The sequence below is a fragment of the Gadus macrocephalus genome, chromosome 21, assembly GCF_031168955.1.
Source record: "Gadus macrocephalus chromosome 21, ASM3116895v1".
NCBI lineage: Eukaryota > Metazoa > Chordata > Actinopteri > Gadiformes > Gadidae > Gadus > Gadus macrocephalus.
In genome coordinates this window covers 1,691,539-1,709,903 of record NC_082402.1, presented here as the reverse complement: position 1 = coordinate 1,709,903, position 18,365 = coordinate 1,691,539, and the positions used below count along the sequence as shown (strand labels likewise).

The following is an 18,365-nucleotide window of genomic DNA, read 5'->3' as shown; positions in this document are numbered from 1 at the left end:
TTCTCTCCGCCCCGCCCCGTCCTCTGACTCCACTCATCCGGGTCCTGCCGGAGCCCATACCAGGCGCCCCAAACCGGAACTCGTCCTCCAGACTGGAAAACAAACGGCTGTCAGTGAAGTGGTGGAGTTTAAAACATGGAAAAGAAGAACCTACCCGGGTGAAACCATCGTAACCAGTGACCGCTCGGAGTGTTTCTGCGGGACGCGGTGCGTGGTGCCGTCACAACCCGTCCGGTTCGTCCCTGTTTGATACCGTTTAACACCGCTCACCGTCCGCTCTGTTCAGGAGGCTTAGCGCCACTAGTCCATCGATACTTCATCAGTTCTGCCAGAAGGGGAGGGATATCTGGCCCCACAGTGTACTCAACCTAGCATAAACTCGCTGAAATAGTTATCCTATTACTTTGTTGTACAACTATTATTAAAGTGGCGGTGTCATGTGACGGCTGTGGTGACCCCCTCTACCCGCAGGTCCCGGGTCGTGATGGCGGGGCTGATCCGGAGATGTCTGGGCCACCTGAGGCGGTGGCTGAAGGTGGACCTGCTCCGGGAGGCGGGCCGCCAGTACCCGCTGTCCTGCTGCGTACTGTCCTCCCTGCTGTTGCTCACCGTGCTGCTCAACAGGTGAGCGGCGCTCAGGTGGTCAGCCGATAGGGGCTGAGGTCTGGGCATGCGCAGCTCTGTAGATCCCCGGTCACCACCTCCTATATCTATCATAATCTGTTTTCTCTATAGTTAGACAGACAGACAGACACACTCTGATTCACACTGCACAGAATTCACTCAGTTCACACCAGACAATAACAAAGTCTCCAAATGCGTGAAGAACGAAATGTCACTTCAGTATTCGTACAAAACAATTGGTGTTTCTCCCAACCATTAACACGACAACAAAGTACATGTTGAGCATACAACCTACAAAAGTGGTTGTGGAGTTATGTGTGTGTTTGTGAGTTGATTGACGGGTTGTTGTCATGACGCCCCCCCGTCAGGTACATCCACATTCTGTTGGTGTTCTGGTCCTTCCTGGCGGGCGTCACCACCTTCTACTGCTCCCTCGGGCCCGGCTCCCTGCTGCCCAACGTCCTCTTCACCGATAGGCCCCGCAGCAAGGTGAGGTCCTCAGTGTTCTTCAGGGGTTTAGCAGGGGAAACGTGATAAACTAAATTTAAAAACAAGCCCCAAGCATTTTCTGAAGTGCATGTGTGTCTAATTGTATTAGTATTTATTTCCACTCATATTCTGGCTTATTTTGTTAAGTGCAGGCATGTTATGATTTCCTTGACAACATATTTTATTGTTGTTGCGGTATGATTAAGACGTTATGTTTGTTTCGTGATTGATGATGTTTTATTGTTGTTAGGGTATGATTTAGACGTGGTTCTGTTTGTTTCGTGATTGATGATGTTTTATTGTTGTTAGGGTATGATTTAGACGTGGTTCTGTTTGTTTCGTGATTGATGATGTTTTATTGTTGTTAGGGTATGATTTAGACGTGGTTCTGTTTGTTTCGTGATTGATGATGTTTTATTGTTGTTAGGGTATGATTTAGACGTGGTTCTGTTTGTTTCGTGATTGATGATGTTTTATTGTTGTTAGGGTATGATTTAGACGTGGTTCTGTTTGTTTCGTGATTGATGATGTTTTATTGTTGTTAGGGTATGATTTAGACGTGGTTCTGTTTGTTTCGTGATTGATGATGTTTTATTGTTGTTAGGGTATGATTTAGACGTGGTTCTGTTTGTTTCGTGATTGATGATGTTTTATTGTTGTTAGGGTATGATTTAGACGTGGTTCTGTTTGTTTGTCAGCGGCCGCTGCAGCAGGAGCTGTTCCCGCTCGGCAGCAGTTGCGCCGTCTGCGGCAAGGTGCGCTGTAAACGACACCGGTACGTCAAACCATCCACTTAATGTATTCTTATCCTCTTCTTGGCTCTTTCACGGTGTTCAAATATAATATTACTTAAAAAACAACCAGACATAATCAGTTATGCATTGAAAATGTGTATTGAAAGTGTCTCTAAAGCTAGGCTATATTATAACGCGGTAACTATCTTTTCTGTCGAGTTGTGTAGAGTGGGACCCGGCTCCCCCTCGTGGTCGTTCGAGGCACTGCAGTTGAGTCCGTAGTGTCGTTCCTACTGCGGTTCTGATGTGGTTTGTGTTAACAGGCCCACGCTGCTCTTGGAGAACTATCAGCCCTGGCTGGACCTGAAGGTCCACTCCAAGGTGGACGCCTCCATCGCCGAGGTACTATAGTTACTCTGTTTTACTTATAAAAGGCAAATCGGAGAATGCGTAGAACTTAGTTTAGTGTGTGTTTCACTCTGGTTCAATCCCCAAACACAGCCATGTTTGTGTCTCTCTGGTGTGTAGGTGTTTGAGCTGGTGCTGGAAAACTTTGTGTACCCGTGGTACAGGTGAGTCTGGATCTCCTCTCTCTCTCTCTTCTCTCTCTCTCTCTCTCTCTCTCTCTCTCTCTCTCTCTCTCTCTCTCTCTCTCTCTCTCTCTCTCTCTCTCTCTCTCTCTCTCTCTCTCTCTCTCTCTCTCTCTCTCTCTCTCTCTCTCTCTCTCTCTCTCTCTCTGTCTGTGTGTGCGCGCACTAGTGGAATGAGGGAGAGAGAGACTATTGATTGGGTGTCTCTCTCCCACAGGGACATCACAGACGATGAGGCCTGTGTGGACGAGCTCAGGGTGACCTTCCGCTTCTTCGCGTCCGTGGTGGTGCGGCGAGCGCAGAAGGTGACGGAGGAACACACACTGTCCATCGCCAACATACTGTCTATCGCACACACACAGTCAGTCAGTCCCTCCCTCCCACCCCGACCCAGTCAGTAGTGACGGTGTTGTGTCCCCAGGTGGACGTCCGTCAGTCCGTCCCACCCTGGCCCAGTCAGTAGTGACGGTGTTGTGTCCCCAGGTGGACGTCCCCCCCTCCGTCAGTCCGTCCCCACCCTGGCCCAGTCCAGTAGTGACGGTGTTGTGTCCCAGGTGGACGTCCCGTCCGTGTTTGCGGACAAGGTGATGACGGCGGTGCTGAAGCACATCGAGGTGATGAGCCGGGTGCAGCAGAGAGGTATGACGGGGGAGACCGGGGGGGGGGGGGGGGCTGGGACCGGGACCAGCCGCACCTGGTGATCACTGACTCTGTGTGTGTATGTGCGTGTGTGTGTGTGTGTGTGTGTGTGTGTGTGTGTGTTTTTCTCATTCTGTATGTGTGTGTGTTTCTCATTCTGTATGTGTGTGTGTTTCTCATTCTGTGTGTGTGGGGGATGTGTGTGCATGCTTGTTGTGTGTGTGTGTGTGTGTGTGTGTTTCTCATTCTGTGTGTGTGTGTGTTTTTTATTCTTTGTGTGCGTGTGTTTCTCATTCTGTGTGTGTGTCTGTGTTTTTGTGTGTGTGTTTCTCATTGTGTGTGTGTGTGTGTGTGTGTGTTTCTCATTGTGTGTGTGTGTGTGTGTGTTTCTCATTGTGTGTGTGTGTGTGTTTCTCATTGTGTGTGTGTGTGTGTGTGTGTTTCTCATTGTGTGTGTGTGTGTGTGTTTCTCATTGTGTGTGTGTGTGTGGTGTGTTTCTCATTGTGTGTGTGTGTGCTTGTGTATGTGTGTTTCTCATTGTGTGTGTGTGTGTGTGTGTTTCTCATTGTGTGTGTGTGTGTGTTTCTCATTGTGTGTGTGTATGTGCTTGTGTGTGTGTGTGTGTTTCTCATTGTGTGTGTGTGTGTGTGTGTGTGTGTGTTTCTCATTGTGTGTGTGTGTGTGTGTGTGTTTCTCATTGTGTGTGTGTGTGTGTGTGTGTGTGTTTCTCATTGTGTGTGTGTATGTGCTTGTGTGTGTGTGTGTGTGTGTGTGTGTGTGTGTGTGTGTGTGTGTGTGTGTGTGTGTGTGTGTGTGTGTGTGTGTGTGTGTGTGTGTGTGTGTGTGTGTGTGTGTGCAGGCCCCGGGGGGGAGGGCCTCCAGCAGGCCGCCCTGGAGGCCTACGGGGCTGACCTTCACCTGGCCCTGCGGAGCCGTCGGGAGGAGCTGCTGTACCTCCGCAGTCTGGCCCAGCTGCTGTTCAGCCACGTGCTGCCGCCCAAGGCCCACCGGCTGCAGGTGGCCCCGACCCGCACATCAAACGCACCCCAAAGCTCCTCCACTAGCAAGTCACTAACCACACCCAGGGTCACTAACCCCACCCACAGTCACTCTATTATAGTCTTCCTCTAGAGCAGTGGTTCCCAAACTTTTTTTCAGGGGACCCCCTTTTGGACTTGAGACTGTTTTCGCGACCCCCCGCCCCGCGCCGACAGCACCCCCCCCCCCCCCCCCCCCCCCCCCCCCCCCCCCAACTTAGTGCATTAATGTTACTATGCATAATAATAATGTTCAAAATCATTATCATTATATTATTATTGTTATTATTATCATTATTATTATGCAGTAGTAATCATCACCATTATTATTATTGTTATTTTTAATAATGTTATTATTACTATGTAATATAAATCTTCAGAGACAGCCATGTAAATATGCAAATATAGCCTTTTGGCTTAAGTTTTATTATAAAACAATAAAAAAATGATTCATGACAGTCAATGATAAACAGTACCCCCCCCACAAACCCATCCCAGAACATATAATATTTTTCACCTTGTAGCAATATATGTATATACCGGTATATTATTATTATTATTATTTTTTTTAAAATCAATACCTCCTCCCTGGCCCACCCCCAAAACCAAAGTGCAAAAGTGGCTGTGCATTAAAAGGCCTATTCTGACGCCAGTATTTTAATATAATGTTTCATATAATTATTCGTATATATATATATTATATATATATATATATTTTTTTTTTAATATGCAAACTGACCCCATCTCTCCGCGACCCCCCCTGACTGTGCTTCCGCGACCCCCCGGGGGGGTCGCGACCCCCCAGTTTGGGAACCGCTGCTCTAGAGTAACCCCCACCCAGGGTCACTAACCCCACCAGGGTCACTCACTCTATTGGACTCAACCCTCCACCTCAACAAGACGGGGGCCCCGGGGTTCAGTCGCCCCCTCACAATGAACCGCCTGACCCGGGGTCAGTGGTGGAGGGGGGGGGGTGGTGTCTGCTGGAGGAAGGCTGGTCCTCAGGTGTATCGTTGTACCCTGATAACCGGTGTGTCAGTGGGTGAGCTAACTGGGGTCACTGGTGGGGTCCCCCCAGGTCTCTGGCTCTGCTGCTCCGGGAGGTGGTCTCGGGCTCGGTCATGCTGCCCACCATGGACTTCCTGGCCGACCCGGTAAGTGGGGTTCAGACTCAATGTGTGGGTGAAGGGCTGCAGGGCGCCCCTGAGCCCTCTAGGGGACCCGCTGACCCCTCTGCTCTCTGTCCCAGGACACGCTGAACCTCATGGTGCTGCTGCTGGTGGACGACGGCCCGGTAAGGCTCGGCCCCGCCCCCCTGGGGCTCCTGCTAGTGTACCCCCTCTGAGATATTGTTCCAGCTGAGTACCCCCTTCACGGGCTAAACATTTTTTTGGGGGAGAGGTGCTGGTGAGAAACATGGGCCTGAGCTTCATGACACTGTTGGCTAATATCTCCCCCCAAAAGAAGCCAGACGCCCAGGGGAGGGTCAGAGAGGGGAACCCCGTTCAAAGAGATTCACCTCAAAATTACGACATTCCGGTGTTATTTATTTTTCTCTGAGTCTCGTTTCTCCTTGTTTTCAGAATTACATTTCAACCACTATTCTTGATTTTTTTTTTTTTTATTGTTGAGCTTTCAAATTCAAACTTGCACAGGGTGAATGATTTGATATCTTTGTATTTGTCTGAGTATCCCCGGTTGTACTCCAAAGGACCCCTAGGGGTACTTGCACCCCCCAATTGAGAACCACTGGTCTAGACCTCCAGCTGGGAGCTGGTATCTGCCAAACATGAGTGGTTTGAAGTATTTCTGCAGTACCGCCCCTCTGACTGTCTAACCCCGCCCCTCTGACTGTCTAACCCCGCCCCTCTGACAGTCTAAACCCGCCCCTCTGACTGTCTAACCCCGCCCCTCTGACTGTCTAACCCCGCCCCTCTGACTGTCTAACCCCGCCCCTCTGACTGTCTAACCCCGCCCATTTTACCGTCTAACCCCGCCCCTCTGGTTCTCTAACCCCGCCCCTCTGGTTCTCTAACCCCGCCCCTCTGGTTCTCTAACCCCGCCCCTCTGACCGTCTAACCCCGCCCCTCTGGTTCTCTAACCCCGCCCCTCTGACCGTCTAACCCCGACCCTCTGGTTCTCTAACCCCGACCCTCTGGTTCTCTAACCCCGCCCCTCTGACCGTCTAACCCCGCCCCTCTGGTTCTCTAACCCCGCCCTTCTGGTTCTCTAACCCCGCCCCTCTGTGTGCAGCTGGAGGAGCCCAGCGAGCCCCCCTCCGCCCTGGTCCCCTTCCTGCAGCGCTACGCAGAGGTCCGCAACAAGAAGGCCTCGGTACGTCCGTCTGTCCGTCCCAGCTGAGAGGTTCTGGGTTCAAACCCTCTTCGATGGCCTATAGATCTATGTTATAACATAAGGTTCTAGAACTAATAGAGATGTGTGTGTGTGTGTGTGTGTGTGTGTGTGTGTGTGTGTGTGTGTGTGTGTGTGTGTGTGTGTGTGTGTGTGTGTGTGTGTGTGTGTGTGTGTGTGTGTGTGTGTGTGTGTGTGTGTGCGTGCGTGCAGGTCCTGAAGCTGGAGCTCAAGGAGATCCGGGAGCAGCAGGACCTTCTGTTCCGCTTCATGAACTTCCTGAAGCAGGAGGGTGCCGTGCACGTGCTGCAGTTCTGCCTCAGCGTGGGTGAGCTGGAGCGCACACACACACCTATGTATACAGCTATACATTACACACACACACACACACCCCCACACAGTATGAACGGGTCAGACACAATGGTAAGATATTTATAAAATGGAGCGAGATGAAGGGATGAAGTCCACTTGCACAAGACCCCCTGTGGTGCCAGTGAGGGTGGGGGTCCCCCCTGTGTCTGACCCCCTGTGGTGCCGGTGAGGGTGGGGGTCCCCCCTGTGTCTGACCCCCTGTGGTGCCAGTGAGGGTGGGGGTCCCCCCTGTGTCTGACCCCCTGTGGTGCCGGTGAGGGTGGGGGTCCCCCCGTTGTCTGACGCCCTGTTGTCCCGGTGAGGGTGGGGGTCCCCCCTGTGGTCCCGGTGAGGGTGGGGGTCCTCCCTGTGTCTCACCCCCTGTGGTCCCGGTGAGGGTGGGGGTCCCCCCGGTGTCTGACCCCCTGTGGTCCCGGTGAGGGTGGGGGTCCCCCCTGTGTCTGACCCCCTGTGGTCCCGGTGAGGGTGGGGTCTCACGGTGTGCCCCCCCCCCCCCCCCCCCCCCCAGAGGAGTTCAACGACCGCATCCTGCGGCCGGAGCTGAGTGAGGAGCAGCTGCAGGCGCTGCACGGGGAGGTGCAGCACCTGCACCAGGCCTACTGCCTGGACCACAGCCCCGACAAGATACGCCTCCAGCCCGCCATCGTGGAGGAGATCCAAAACAGTAAGGCCGCTGCCCCCACCGCCCCCACCCAGGGGGGGAGGAGTGGGGGAAGGACGGAGGGGTGGAGTGAATGGGTGGAGGATAGAGTTAAGGACGGAGTGGTGGAGTGATGGACAGAGTGAAGGTTGAGTGAAGGAGGGAGTAGGGAGTGAATGAGTGGAGGATAGAGTTAAGGACGGAGTGATCGAGTGATGGACAGAGTGAAGGTTGAGTGAATGAGTGAAGGAGGGAGTGAATGAGTGAAGGGTGGAGTGAATGAGTGGAGGATAGAGTTTAGGATGGAGTTAAGGACGGAGTGAATGAGTGTAGGACGGAGTGAAGGTTGAGTGAAGGACGGAGTGATGGACTGAGTGAAGGACGGAGTGAAGGTTGAGTGAATGAGTGAAGGGTGGAGTGAATGAGTGAAGGACGGAGTGAAGGTTGAGTGAATAAGTGAAAGACGGAGTGAAGGTTGAGTGAATGAGTGAAGGACGGAGTGAATGAGTGAAGGACGGAGTGAATGAGTGAAGGACGGAGTGAATGAGTGAAGGACGGAGTGAAGGACGGAGTGAATGAGTGAAGGACGGAGTGAATGAGTGAAGGACGGAGTGAATGAGTGAAGGAATGAGTGAAGGACGGAGTGAATGAGTGAAGGACGGAGTGAATGAGTGAAGGATGGTGTGAATGAGTGAAAGGCGGAGTGCTCTGAATGCTGGGTGTGAGGTGCGCGGGCCTGAGCTCCTGCTCTGTGCTCCCCAGTCGCGGAGGGCCCGTACCCCTGCGTGGTGCGGCTGCAGACGCTGCCCTGCCTGTTCCAGGCCTACGAGCACGTCCTGTCTCTGCTGGAGGACGTCTTCACCCCCATGTTCTGCCACAGCGACGAGGTAGGTCGATGCTGAGGAACCCTGGGGGGCGCCCACCCTGGGGGGGGTCCCTCCCTTAGGGGGTTTCCACCCTTGGGGGGTCCCACAAACGAATTAGTCCTTATATGCATTGGCCAATGTCTCTAAATCAGTTGTGAGTTTTTGCACCCTTTTAATATTCTTGTTTAGGCACATCCATTCTTTATATTATTTATTTAGTTTTCTCAGAGGGGGTACACTAGTAGAAAGCGTTGGAGCACCACTGAGTTAGAGTATGTTGTGTGGAGGGTGGGCCTCACTGAGTGTGTCTGTGTGTTCAGTACTTCAGGTACCTGCTGAAGGGGGCGGAGTCTCCCACCAGGAACTCTAAACTCACCAGGTGTGTTCCCGCCTTTCGTTTCCGTCTGCTGTTCCTACCCTCCGTCAAACTTCCTTTTGGATACAGTTTGGAAACTTTATTTTGAAAAGGTGGAGCTTTCCCACACATCTTGGCAAATACTGGACATTTCCTTTGTAATGTCCAGTATTTTACATCATACACATTCAAAAACACAGTGAGGAGCTCCTTCACTGTATGTTACAGTGAGTTACATGTTACTCCTCACTGTAACACACAGTGAGTTACGTATTACTCCTCACTGTATGTTACAGTGAGCTACATGTTACTCCTCACTGTAACACACAGTGAGTTACGTGTTACTCATCACTGTATGTTACAGTGAGTTACGTGTTACTCCTCACTGTATGTTACAGTGAGCTACATGTTACTCCTCACTGTAACACACAGTGAGTTACGTGTTACTCATCACTGTATGTTACAGTGAGTTACGTGTTACTCCTCACTGTATGTTACAGTGAGCTACATGTTACTCCTCACTCTAACACACAGTGAGTTACGTGTTACTCATCACTGTATGTTACAATGAGCTACATGTTACTCATCACTGTATGTTACAGTGAGTTACTTGTTACTCTTCACTGTAACACACAGTGAGTTACGTGTTACTCATCACTGAATGTTAGTGAGTTACGTGTTACTCATCACTGTAACACACAGTGAGTTACGTGTTACTCATCACTTTAACATACAGTGAGTTACGTGTTACTCATCACTGTAACACACAGTGAGTTACGTGTTACTCATCACTTTAACATACAGTGAGTTACGTGTTACTCATCACTTTAACATACAGTGAGTTACGTGTTACTCATCACTGTAACATACAGTGAGTTACGTGTTACTCATCACTTTAACACACAGTGAGTTACGTGTTACTCCTCACTTTATGTTACAGTGAGTTACGTGTTACTCCTCACTGTAACACACAGTGAGTTACGTGTTACTTTTCACCGGTGTCATGTAGGCTCATCCCTTTGAAGCCCTAGTTGCTAAACGTGATGTTGGTGTTGTTCCAGGAATAGCTTGAGTTTGGACGAGCTGAGGTGAGTCTGAGCCCAGCTTGTTGTTCACTGCTGCGTGTGGACGAGCGCCAGTAGCACATGAACACCACCTGCATCCCTTTGCAGTGCTTGGGTTGTGTTCAATAAGCTTCAATAAGTCTTGTTAGTGTGGGCAGTGCGGCTAGCAAAGCCATCCGTCGCTAGCTGTCTCAGCATGAAGTGGCTCAATGCTAGGCTAGCTGTATGAGCATGAAGCGGCTAAATGCTAGGCTAGCTGTATGAGCGTGAAGTGTCCAAATGCTAGGCTAGCTGTATGAGCATGAAGCGGCTAAATGCTATGTTAGCTTTCTCAGCATGAAGCGGCTAAATGCTAGGCTAGCTGTATGAGCATGAAGCGGCTAAATGCTATGTTAGCTGTCTCAGCATGAAGTGTCCAAATGCTAGGCTAGCTGTATGAGAATGAAGTGTCCAAATGCTAGGCTAGCTGTATGAGCATGAAGTGTCCAAATGCTAGGCTAGCTGTATGAGCATGAAGTGGCTAAATGCTAGGCTAGCTGTATGATGAAGCGGCTAAATGCTAGGCTAGCTTGCCGTCATCAGCCCCCCCTGAGTGATGCTGGTCTGCCTGGTGTGTCCTAACACGCATGCTGCGCTACAGTGACCTGCTTATCCATAAGACGTGTACTGTAGCTGCAACGTTAAGGAGCAGGTTCAGGGGTCAGGCCCAGGGGGTCAGGGGTCACGCCTTTGGCCCCGGAGGTCAGGGGTCAGAGCTACGGTGACGCGAAGCAACGAGTCCTATGGCTTCATCACGCTTTCAAATCTCAAAATCGTGTGTGTGTGTGTGTGTGTGTGTGTGTGTGTGTGTGTGTGTAGGAACGCGTCGAAGCGCGGCGAGGCGTTTGGGATCACCCGCCTCGGCAGTAAGATCCGGGGGGTCTTCAAGAACACGACCATGGAGGGCTCCATGCTGCCCGAGGGTGCCGTCACCGACCCCGACGAGGCCGTGAGTGCCAGACCCCGCCCACACCCAGACCACGCCCACATCCAGACCACACACACGCACCCAGACCACGCCCACATCCAGACACAGACCACACCCACATCCAGACCCCGCCCACACCCAGACCACACCCACATCCAGACACCACCCACATCTAGCCACAGACCACACTCACATCCAGACCCCGCCCACACCCACATCCAGACACCACCCACATCTAGACACAGACCACACCCACATCAAGACCCCGCCCACATCCAGACCACACACACATCCAGACCACGCACACATCCAGACACCACCCACACCAAGACCACGCCCACACCCAGAACCCGCCCACATCCACAGGCAGACCACACCCAGACCCCGCCCACATCCACTTGGTTCCTCTGGGTTCCTCTGGGTTCCTCTGGGTCCTCTGGGTTCCTCTGGTTCCTCTGGTTCCTCTGACCCTCTGGTTCCTCTGGTTCCTCTGGGTCCTCTGGGTCCTCTGGTTCGTCTGGGTTCCAGGTGATGGTCTGATCTCCTGAGGCCACGGTGGTGGTGGTGCTGTGGCCTCTATAAGTTAAGGCTGTGGGTGGTGCAGGTGGAGGGGGCCACGGTGGTGGTGGTGCTGTGGCCTCTATAAGTTAAGGCTGTGTGTGGTGCAGGTGGAGGAGGCCACGGTGGTGATGGAGGACGACGGGCCGGCGGAGGTGGCGAGCTCGGCGGGCTCCTTGAGGAACCTGTCGGCGTGGGGCATCAGCATCCCCTACGTGGATCTCCATGACGACGAGGCCAAGAGGGAGCGGGTCCCCGTGTTCTGCATCGACGTGGAGCGCCACGACCGCCAGGAGGGTGGGGCCACTCACACGCCCACTTTACACTCACTCTCTCACACACCCACTTTACACTCACTCTCTGACACGCCCACTTTACACTCACTCTCTCACACGCCCACTTTACACTCACTCTCTCACACGCTCACTTTACACTCACTCTCTCACACGCCCACTTTACACTCACTCTCACACGCCCACTTTACACTCACTCTCTCACACGCCCACTTTACACTCACTCTCACACGCCCACTTTACACTCACTCTCTCACACGCCCACTTTACACTCACTCTCTCACGCCCACTTTACACTCACTCTCTCACACGCCCACTTTACACTCACTCTCTCACACGCCCACTTTACACTCACTCTCTCACACGCCCACTTTACACTCACTCTCTCACACGCCCACTTTACACTCACTGTCTCTCACGCCCACTTTACACTCACTGTCTCTCACGCCCACTTTACACTCACTCTCTCTCACGCCCACTTTACACTCACTCTCTCTCACGCCCACTTTACACTCACTCTCTCACATGCCCACTTTACACTCACTCTCACACGCCCACTTTACACTCACTCTCTCACACGCCCACTTTACACTCACTCTCTCTCACGCCCACTTTACACTCACTCTCTCTCACGCCCACTTTATACTCACTCTCTCACATGCCCACTTTACACTCACTCTCTCACACACTCACTTTACACTCAATCTCTAACTCTCACTTTACACTCACTCTCTCACATGCCCACTTGACACTCACTCTCTCACACGCTCACTTTACACTCAAGCTCTCACTTGCTCACTCTCCCATTCACTCACTCACCCACTCACTCCTCACCCTCTCACTCGCGGCCTGGATGTTCTGCCTGATGTCTGCTGGCCACCAGGTGGTGCCGTAACGCAGTTGAAACGGGGCTGCGATCACGTATCAAAGCCTGTTGTTTGGCTGGTTTCACTTCACACACACTCAGAAGAGAGCGCTTCTCCTTTCACCCATCTGTCGTTCTTCAGTGGAAACAGTATGGAGTTAGAATCATGCCAAAACCCCGCAAATGCTTTCCGATCCGTGCGCAAATGCATTCCGATCCACGCGCAGCTTTCGTATTCCTTACTTGTAGAATTGTTTTGTGAACTTGAAGGATTTTTTTTTGTACTTTGTGTAAAACATACTGTATTTGTTTCTGAAGCAAAATGCATTCGTTTCTGAATGATGTGTTGTGTGTTTGCAAACCAAACTGAGCGTGTGTGTGAATCATTGTGCCTGAGTAAAACACGTTTTGTGTGCGTGTGAATCGTTATGCGTGAGCAAAACACGTTTTGCGTGGGTGCGGAGTTTTGGCATGATTCTAACTCCATAAAACAGGCCTTTGATACGGGAAGCTCCAGGAAGGACTCTGTCTGGGCCAGGTCGTCTGAGATGAGATGTGTGATACGTTAAGGGCAGGGGTTCTCAAAGATTTGACAGCTGATGGCCAATTTAGGAACCCAGAATTTAACTGAGAGCCGCCAAAGGAAAAATAATTTGGCGGGAAACGCCGTCAGCATCCCAGTGGTGAAAAAAAACATTGCACCGTGGACCTCTGGGAGGGAGGTCAAGTGAGGTCTAAATCACGAAACTGAGGTTCATCCTTTCAAAGTAATGTACAGTCCGATTGAAACTAAAAAATGTAACAGGATTTAATTGATACCTAGAGAGAGTCGACTTTTCTCTTTATATTTATTTATTTTTGTGTAATTTAATATTGATATAATAATTTAAAAAAAGAATTAAAATCTCTTTTCATTTTTTACTTACATCTGTATGTCATTGCGGGCCACCAGGAATGTTTCTGCGGGCCGCCATTGGCCCGCGGGCCGCACTTTGAGAACCAATGGTTTAGGGAATGATCAGTTGTGTGTATTGCGTGTCTCTCTAGTTGGACATGAGCCTGAGAAGTGGTCCGTGCTGAGAAGATACCTGGAGTTCTATGTTCTAGAGTCCAAACTCACCGAGTTCCACGGTGAGTCACTCCTTAATGCACAACGTTATACACAGTGCATGGACCAAACCCCTCTCTCTCTCTCTCTCTCTCTCTCTCTCTCTCTCTCTCTCTCTCTCTCCCTCTCCCTCTCCCTCCCTCTCTCTCTCTCTCTCTCTCTCTCTCTCTCTCTCTCTCTCTCTCTCTCTCTCTCTCTCTCTCTCTCTCTCTCTCTCTCTCTCTCTCTCTCTCTCTCTCTCTCTCTCTCTCTCTCTCTCTCTCTCTCTCTCTACTGAACCCTAACCTCTCTCGCCCTCCCTCTCTCTACTGAACCCTAACCTCTCTCGCCCTCCCTCTCTCTACTGAACCCTAACCTCTCTCTACTGAACCCTAACCTCTCTCTCTTCCAGGCTCTTTTGCTGATGCTCAGCTTCCCTCCAAGCGGATCATCGGACCCAAGAACTACGAGTTCCTGGTGTCCAAGAAGGACGAGTTTGAGGAGTATCTGCAGGTACCTTGAACCAGACGCAAGGCCAGGCGCCAAACCAATCTGTTAACCTCTCACGTAGTGAGCCCCAGGCCAGGTGTGATAGTGGTTGTTGTGATGTGGTAATTAGTTTCAACCCCCAGCGTTTCTTTTTAAGAAGTGTGTGCGTGTGTGTGTGTGTGTGTGTGTGTGTGCGTGTGTGCCTGCGTGTGCGTTCTCAGAGGCTGGTGCAGCACCCGGAGCTCAGCAACAGCCAGCTCCTGGCCGACTTCCTGTCTCCCTACAGCATGGAGTCGCAGTTCCTGGAGCGCATGCTGCCAGACGTCAACCTGGGTACACGCCCCCTCCTCCACCTCAGAGCTAGACCCCGCCCCCTCCTCCACCTCAGAGCTAGACCCCGCCCCCTCCTCCACCTCAGAGCTAGACCCCGCCCCCTCCTCCACCTCAGAGCTAGACCCCGCCCCCTCCTCCACCTCAGAGCTAGACCCCGCCCTCTCCTCCACCTCAGAGCTAGACTCCGCCCCCTCCACCACCTCAGAGCTAGACCCCGCCCCCTCCTCCACCTCAGAGCTAGACACCGCCCCCCTTCTCCACCTCGGAGCTAGACTCCACCACCTCAGAGCTAGAGACACGCCCCCTCCACCACCTCAGAGTTAGACTCCGCCCCCTCCACCACCTCAGAGCTAGACTCCACCCCCTCCACCACCTCAGAGCTAGACCCCGCCCCCTCCTCCACCTCAGAGGTAGACCACGCCTCCTTCACCACCTCAGGGCTAGACCCCGCCTCCTTCACCACCTCAGAGCTAGACCACGCCTCCTTCACCACCTCAGGGCTAGACCCTGGTCACATTATATAAAACTGTGTTCCATCGATGGTTTGGACACAGCTCCGTCACCCACCCACGGTTTGATCTCATGTATTTTTCCCCTGCAGGGAAGATCTTCAAGTCAGTCCCGGGGAAGCTCATCAAAGAGGTGATGCATAAACACACGCACATGCACATATACACACACAGATACCCAAACACCTGCACATGTACACAGTACACACATACCAAGGTGTAGAAGGTCCTGTTTAAAGCGGCTCAAGTCCTACACCTTTTAAGCAGCCTAGCTCTGCTGGCCATTCAGAGGAAACTGGTCAAGTCACTGGAAAAGACAGCTAACTGGTATGACAGGGTCACAAAGCATTTCCTTGGAAAGGAACCGAGGGCAGAATTAAGATATAAATAAATTGACAATTCATATGATGTAGGCCGAAAATGAGCTTCACCTTTTTGAAAGACCATCCGATTGACTGATATACACACACACACAAACATATCCAAACTGACACCCACAAGCACACATTCAAATGGACCGACACACGCATTCACAAACAAACACGCGCACAAATGCACACACCCACACACGCACAATGACAACATCAGTAGTTAGTGTTTGTGTGTGTGAGAAGCGAGGGGGGTATTGTATTGACACCCAAGTCACATTTTTGAACAGCTATAGTGCAACTTCAGCAGGACTTCATTCCCCAACGAGAGTCCGACCCGTGACCTTTGACCCCACCCCATTGTGCTACAGAGAGGTCAGAACCTGGATCCCTTCCTGCAGTCGTTCTTCAACTCGTGCGAGTCGCCCAAACCCAAACCCAGCCGCCCGGAGCTTACCATCATCAGCCCCACAGCGGACGACAAGAAGGTAGGCCTCCATCCCATAATACCCTGCTGCACCTCCACCCCCTCTGGGGCCTCCCCACCTCCACCCAATCACACACACACAGGGGTCCCGGTGTGTCTTCACGTGTGTGTATTGTTCTCTGCCTGTGTGGTAAAGGGGCCCCTGATGGTATCGGTTTCAGAACAGCTCTACGTGACGGAGCGAGTGCTAAGTGCCTCGTTGGCCACGGGGACGCGGTGTGTAGTCTGTGGGCTACACACAGTCATACTGTTCCCGTCTCCTGTCTCCTCAGTGTGTAGTCTGGGGGGTCTCTGGTGTGTAGTCTGGGGGGTCTCTGGTGTGTTGGCTGTGGGGTCTCTTGTCAGAAGGTTCAGGTCTCCTGTCTCCTCAGTGTGTGGTCTGGTGGGGTCTCTGGTGTGTAGGCTGGGGGGTCTCTGGTGTGTAGTCTGGGGGTTCTCTGGTGTGTAGTCTGGGGGGTCTCTGGTGTGTAGTCTGGGGGGTCTCTGGTGTGTAGTCTGGGGGGTCTCTGGTGTGTAGTCTGGGGGGTCTCTGGTGTGTAGGCTGGGGGGTCTCTGGTGTGTAGTCTGGGGGGTCTCTGGTGTGTAGTCTGGGGGGTCTCTGGTGTGTAGGCTGTGGGGTCTCTTGTCAGAAGGTTCAGGTCTCCTGTCTCCTCAGTGTGTGGTCTGGGGGGTCTCTGGTGTGTAGTCTGGGGGGTCTCTGGTGTGTAGTCTGGGGGGTCTCTGGTGTGTAGGCTGTGGGGTCTCTTGTCAGAAGGTTCAGGTCTCCTGTCTCCTCAGTGTGTGGTCTGGTGGGGTCTCTGGTCAGTCGCTCTCTGGTCAGACGGTTCTCCTGTCTCCTCAGTGTGTGGTCTGGTGGGGTCTCTGGTCAGTCGCTCTCTGGTCAGACGGTTCTCCTGTCTCCTCAGTGTGTGGTCTGGTGGGGTCTCTGGTCAGTCGCTCTCTGGTCAGACGGTTCTCCTGTCTCCTCAGCTCCTCAGCCCGCTGTTCCAGAACAACGCCAACCTGGCGGACGGCGCGGACCGACGGCAGAACCAGAACCTCTTCATGGAGATGGTGTCTGTCAGCGGGCTGTACGACCACATGATGCACCTCGGTGAGGCTAAACAGAGCTGTGCTGTACATACAAACGGGAACAGAATACCGAATATGGTTTCAGAATAATAACTCAAAACATAACTACCTCTTTGGACACACGCAGGAGATATCAAACCCTGACGCACTTTCTCAAATAGAAACAGAAACACACAATTCTAGACGGCCCCCACCAAGTCTCCCCCCTCCAGTAGGCCCGCACCAAGTCTCCCCCCTCCAGTAGGCCCGCACCAAGTCTCCCCCCTCCAGTAGGCCCGCACCAAGTCTCCCCCCTCCAGTAGGCCCGCACCAAGTCTCCCCCCTCCAGTAGGCCCGCACCAAGTCTCCCCCCTCCAGTAGGCCCGCACCAAGTCTCCCCCCTCCAGTAGGCCCGCACCAAGTCTCCCCCCTCCAGTAGGCCCGCACCAAGTCTCCCCCCTCCAGTAGGCCCGCACCAAGTCTCCCCCCTCCAGTAGGCCCGCACCAAGTCTCCCCCCTCCAGTAGGCCCGCACCAAGTCTCCCCCCTCCAGTAGGCCCGCACCAGCCTCCACTGTGCATCGGAAAGGACTCCATTAGTCAAGTTAAGGTTCATCTTTGGAGGGAAAAGCTGTCATTGTTACGTTTTAAATACTTATGTTCACACTTGGACCTTTTACGTGTTGGTTTTCCGTTGAAGGGGTTTCAGTTTCAGTAAGGGGTTGGTGCGGTCGTGATCGCAGCGGAAAGCAATGCATCATAGGAACCCCCCCCCCCGGGGTTCCTGCTGATGGCGGGGCTGGGGGTGCTAAGCCTGTCTCTCTCTCTCTCTCTCTGGGGCGGGCAGGGCGACAGGTGTTCCGGATGCCCGACTGGCTGCACCACATGTTGAGCGCGGGCCGGATCCTCTTCAAGAAGTCCTTCGAGGCGTACATGGACCAGTACCTGCAGGCCAAGGTGGACACGCTGCTGCAGGAGCACCGCCTGGTGTCGCTCATCACCCAGCTCCGAGGTGCCCGTCTCACCCCCACCCGCTGGTACAGGTCTCGCCTCAGAGGTGCCCGTCTCACCCCGTCTCCCGTCTGTCTCTCTAGACGCGGTGTTCTGCGAAGGCAGTGAGGAGAGGAGTCCGGAGGAGCGGCAGAAACGCGCCAAGCAGACGTTTGAGGAGATGATGAAGTATTTACCAGGTCAGAACCCAGAGTGCACCGTCACCTCCTCCGTCACCTCCTCTGACCTAAAACACCAACACCTCCTCCAACCTAAAACACCTTCACCTCCTACCTCACCTCCTCTGACCTAAAACACCATCACCTCCTCTAACCTAAAACACCGTCACCTCCTCCATCACCTCCTCTGACCTAAAACACCTTCACCTCCTCCGTCACCTCCTCTGACCTAAAACACCTTCACCTCCTCTGACCTAAAACACCTTCACCTCCTCTAACCTAAAACACCACCTCCTCCATCACCTCCTCTGACCTAAAACACCAGCACCTCCTCCCCACTTATACACCATCACCTACTCTATTATGTCCTCCGTCACCTCCTCTCCACGTATACACCATCACCTCCACTATCACCTCCTCTGACCTTAA

General features: G+C 52.6%; 1 protein-coding gene across 1 annotated transcript in view; it reads left to right on the top strand.

Annotated features, from left to right (window-relative positions):
* Nucleotides 1-42: 42 nt before the first annotated feature.
* The window catches only part of snx14 (sorting nexin 14), a 20,437-nt gene continuing 2,114 nt past the window's right edge, over nucleotides 43-18,365 (top strand). The window contains 28 exon segments of the mRNA XM_060042482.1: nucleotides 43-207; nucleotides 472-624; nucleotides 993-1,113; nucleotides 1,812-1,888; nucleotides 2,171-2,249; nucleotides 2,376-2,419; nucleotides 2,655-2,742; nucleotides 2,992-3,076; nucleotides 3,937-4,082; nucleotides 4,084-4,094; nucleotides 5,193-5,268; nucleotides 5,364-5,408; nucleotides 6,368-6,448; nucleotides 6,680-6,794; nucleotides 7,347-7,502; nucleotides 8,241-8,365; nucleotides 8,665-8,723; nucleotides 9,761-9,787; nucleotides 10,622-10,751; nucleotides 11,399-11,585; nucleotides 13,494-13,577; nucleotides 13,946-14,046; nucleotides 14,244-14,355; nucleotides 14,957-14,997; nucleotides 15,604-15,720; nucleotides 16,689-16,812; nucleotides 17,615-17,779; nucleotides 17,862-17,957. Of these exon segments, the coding sequence (XP_059898465.1) occupies nucleotides 485-624; nucleotides 993-1,113; nucleotides 1,812-1,888; nucleotides 2,171-2,249; nucleotides 2,376-2,419; nucleotides 2,655-2,742; nucleotides 2,992-3,076; nucleotides 3,937-4,082; nucleotides 4,084-4,094; nucleotides 5,193-5,268; nucleotides 5,364-5,408; nucleotides 6,368-6,448; nucleotides 6,680-6,794; nucleotides 7,347-7,502; nucleotides 8,241-8,365; nucleotides 8,665-8,723; nucleotides 9,761-9,787; nucleotides 10,622-10,751; nucleotides 11,399-11,585; nucleotides 13,494-13,577; nucleotides 13,946-14,046; nucleotides 14,244-14,355; nucleotides 14,957-14,997; nucleotides 15,604-15,720; nucleotides 16,689-16,812; nucleotides 17,615-17,779; nucleotides 17,862-17,957 (2,632 nt within the window). The 5' untranslated portion in view covers nucleotides 43-207; nucleotides 472-484.